We start from the raw sequence: 4,433 nt of genomic DNA, 5'->3' as shown, positions 1-4,433 counted from the left end.
AGTGGCTCCACTGGTACTCGTTTATTCGTATTATACCGCAAATTGTATTCTTCAAACAAAAAGTTTGGGACCTCCCATGGATATTGGACGAAGTCACTTTTTAAAATTTTATGTAATGTGTTTGAAAAGAATATTAGAATATAATATCCCATAAAAGAAGTTGATTTTTTAATATATATTTATATTTATAACTTTATATATGGATTCTATCTTTAGCAATATCTTAAGTGGCCAACACAACTCCCAGAAAATCTATTTTATCTAATTAGTCATGGGTTTTGACGTGTTTTCTGTTTATATTCATGAATGTACTATCAAAGCATTGTAAATGATGCTTTTTAAATATAGATAAAATATACATAGAAATCTATCACAGAATTATTATATACACCAATTAAGAAGATCGATTATACTGTAAATTTTGACCAAAAAAGGAAGAAATATTTGAATTTCCTCCTAAAAGTTTTAATATACTTCGTTTTATGCTTGAATTTTGTCTTCCATGGCAATGGAATTCTTACAATGAGCAATAGCAGCTTGAATGGCAGCATGTAACTCTTCCATGGTGCTATCACTCGATGTGCTTTTCGCGGGACTCACAGTTCCTGAAGCAAGAAGTATTCCACTATTTGCCGGAGAAGTTCTCATGGACGCTGGGGCTGAGAACTCGCCTCTCCGCCCACCACCTCTAGTCACCTGGAGCGGCAAACTGCTTTTGGAGCTCAGCAAGTTGCCGGAAAAAGAAAGTGGCTGCCGGTTAAATTCATTATTTGACCTCTTCGCCTTCGGAAACGACAACAATGGCCTTACCATTTTCATGTACCTCTTGATAAGTTGAGCCACCTCTAATTTCAGCTTCTTCTTGGAATTATTGTTGTTTCTTTCTTTATCTTGGTCTTCGTGATCTCTTTCTCTTTCATCAGCGCATCCTTTTTTTCCTTTGTTACGACCAAACAACGAGAAAGATTTGGACTTTGGTCTGATTTGATTGACATTGTTGCTGGTCATGTTGAACTCTGAGAACGTGTTCCGGTGGTGATAATGGAAGCTAGTGTTTCCAATGGGGTTATGTTGGTCCTTTAGGATGTCCTTCGTTGGGAGTGTAAAACTATCCATTGAAGTTGTCGATGTACGAGGGGATATGGGAAGATGAGAGAGGAGATGGAGAGGAAGGAGGTGGCCATGGAAGAAGATATCATCCGCCGGAGAAAGGTCGATAGCAGTCAATGGTTCCGATGGTGGTGTTGTGGTGTTACCATGTTTACGGTGGTTACTATCATCGTAGTTGCCGGAGTTATAACCATCTTGTTGCGATTTTTGTGCTGGGTGCGGATGGAGGGAGATGGTGAAGGAGAATTCATGGGTAGGAGATGCGGATGCGGAAGGTTGAGATGAGGTGGCCGTTGGTGGTGCAGATGAAGTCTGGATGCTTTCTTGTAGTATTGCTTCTTGCTTCTTCATGTAACTTTGTTCATTTTCTACTTTATCTCTCATATTTAAAACTTCCATGCTTCAAGTTTTAATATTGATCGATGATCGCCTACACAGAAGGGATAAGGAGAGAGAGAGAGAGAGAGAGAGAGAGAGAGAGAGAGAGAGAGAGAGAGAGAGAGAGAGAGAGAGAGAGAGAGAGAGAGAGAGAGAGAGAGAGAGAGAGAGAGAGAGAGATGTGAGTGTGTGTATGTGTGTGTTGGCAGAGAGAATGAGAACAAGTATAGTTAGGTGCCGAATACTTGAGTCTTTTGTCCATATAAGAAAAGGTTGTGGTGGATTGAAAACCATGAGACAGGGGGATCTAATCAAAATTAAATTAAATAAAAAAACATTTTCTGTCGTTTTCAATCTTACAGCTATAATAAAATGCAAATCTATGAAAATAATGAGCTTCTAATTTGATATAATTCTCTTTTTAATGAAAAAATACAATAAGAAAGACCCAGAATTTACCACTATCTTCCATATATGCTCATTTATTCGAATGAACACAAAATTACCAATATCTACCTACTTGTAATTACTTGAATGGTTATATAAGAAACTACATTATGTTCAATGCAGCATCTAGAGATAAAAGTGAAATAGTACTTGCACTAGATCTATGGAGAATCGATCTTGAGCATCGGATGAACTTGAACTGTTGTGATTAACTGAGGTTTTATGTTTTATGACAATTCATTTATATTTCTCTATGAGCGTAATCTCCTATCTCAATTATATGATCAATATAGGACCCTACTCCAATTATGAAGACTTGGTTATTGATGTGTTTTTTGTTGGCCTTTCCAATATTAGTTGTCATTTGTATATTGTTGCTTCATTTGTAATTTTATATAATAATAATTAAGGTTTATTTGCGATGGTAGAGTTTTTGTTCATTTTGTTATGTTGTTTTAGTTTTTGGATTTCATTGATCGTCAAATTATGTATTTAAATTCATGGTCTCTCTAAATCAGATTATGTATTTAAATTCATGGTCTCTCATGATGATTTAGACATTCTTAGTGTGTCTAGTTTCTTGGAACTTTTAATCATATTTCGAAATTCCAACTCCTTAAGGGGTAAAATTGGAAATCATCTCATATTGGTCCATGCTATCACATATTTAATGCATTGTCTACAAAAAATCATAATAAATACACCAAAACTCCAAATGCCGGAATTCTAAATCCTATAGTTAGTCATGGATGTATAGCTTCCCACATATAAAAGCACTGATGTAATTCTTAGTATATTGGTGCAGTTTATTCTATGAGTGTTGAGTGATCCAGAAAGTGACAATTTAAAGTTACTAACTGTAAATTTAATATAAAATCAACCAAAAATCATTAAAAAGAGATCTTTATATTTTTGAAAATATAAAAAGGGGAACTTTACCAATATTATTTTATCAAAATCTAAAAATAGGTTGGAAGGTAAGAAACAGATCCCAACACAAAGCACTATAATCAAAGGGAAATTAAAGAAATGTGTACATAAGTTTTATAAGTGTAATAGAAAAAATCACAAGCTAAATGATGTTACAATTGTTTTGTAGGTTCTCGGAAAGGAAAGGATCTATCTACTTTTCAAGTTCAAAGAGGTGAGTTACACTAACTCTCATATTATGTAGGAATTACTTGTTTTATGTTATTATTTACAGATACCAAAATATGAGACAAGCAGACATGATTCATTTTTGCATTCTCGATTCGTTAATTTTTCTCGTGTATTAAATCAGATATGACTTATATACACAGGATTTATTTTTGGGTTTTCGATTAAATAGTTGTTCTTTGTCCATATGAATCGTATGTGATTAAATGCATAAAATAACATATGATTAAATATATGATAACAACTATTGAACTAAGAATGCGATTTTGAATATTATTCACATAAATCGTATGCGATTAGATACATATAATCACATGTGATTTAACATGAGAACAAATATTGAATCGAGAACACGAAAATGAGTATTGTCCACATAAATCATATGCAATTAGATGCATATAATCACATGTGATGATATGTATCTAATCACATATGATTTATTTGGCTAAGATTCATTTTCGCTCTCTCCGTTTAGTAATTCTTTTTTCCACTTTAATCAAATGTGATTAAATACATTTAGTCAGATGTGATTATACATTTCTAATCACATATGATTTTATTTGAAATAAAAGAATCTTTTCTATATAAATCATATGTGATTAGATATATATAATATTCACATGTGATTATATACACTATAACAAATATTTAACCAAGAACACAATAACAAGTCTTTATCCATATTAATTATATGTGATTAAATACATATAATCACATATGATTATATGAATCTAATCACATATGATTCATGTGGACACAAGTCATTTTTTCTTTGTGGATTCAATAGTTGTTCTCATCTATTTTATCACATTTTATTATACGTATAATCGCATGTGATTAAGTATAGGAGCACAACTATTGAATCGAGAAGGCAAAAATGAATCTTATCCACCTCAATTAATATGTGATTATATATGCATAATCATATGTGGCTAAATACATAAAAATAATTATTCAATCGAAGTCACAAAAATAAATATTTCCTACATAAATCATATATGATTAAATAGATATAATAGCATGTGATTATAAGTATTGAATAACATATGATTTATGTGGATAAGATTCATTATCACATTCACGATTCAGTAATTGTTTTTTGTCGACTTTACTCATATGTGGTTAAATACATATCTTCATATGTGTTATATGTATCTAATCACATATGATTTATATGGATAAAAAAGGATAATGTCTAGATAAATCATATGTATTAGATACATATAGTCACATATGATTATATGCACAAAAACAACTATTGAATCATGAACACAAAGACAAGTATTGTCTACATATATCAATTGTGATTAAATTCATATAATCACATGTGATTATATGTA

The 4,433-nt window shown here is 31.9% G+C and overlaps 1 protein-coding gene across 1 annotated transcript; it reads right to left on the bottom strand.

The window, feature by feature from the left end:
* Positions 1 to 320: 320 nt before the first annotated feature.
* BKI1 (BRI1 kinase inhibitor 1) lies at positions 321 to 1,732 on the bottom strand. The gene has a single exon (XM_078991925.1). It carries the CDS (start codon positions 1,507 to 1,509, stop codon positions 481 to 483), a length of 1,029 nt encoding a protein of 342 aa, XP_078848051.1. The 5' UTR covers positions 1,510 to 1,732; the 3' UTR covers positions 321 to 480.
* Positions 1,733 to 4,433: the final 2,701 nt, after the last annotated feature.

This window comes from Lactuca saligna, chromosome 4 (genome assembly GCF_052625555.1).
Source record: "Lactuca saligna cultivar CGN05327 chromosome 4, ASM5262555v1, whole genome shotgun sequence".
NCBI classification, from domain to species: Eukaryota; Viridiplantae; Streptophyta; class Magnoliopsida; order Asterales; family Asteraceae; genus Lactuca; species Lactuca saligna.
This window is presented reverse-complemented; position numbering and strand designations above follow the sequence as displayed.

Coding starts and splice junctions, on each gene's coding strand:
- BKI1 (XM_078991925.1), bottom strand. CDS start 1,509: ATGGAAGTTTTAAATATGAGAGATAAAGTAGAAAATGAACAAAGTTAC.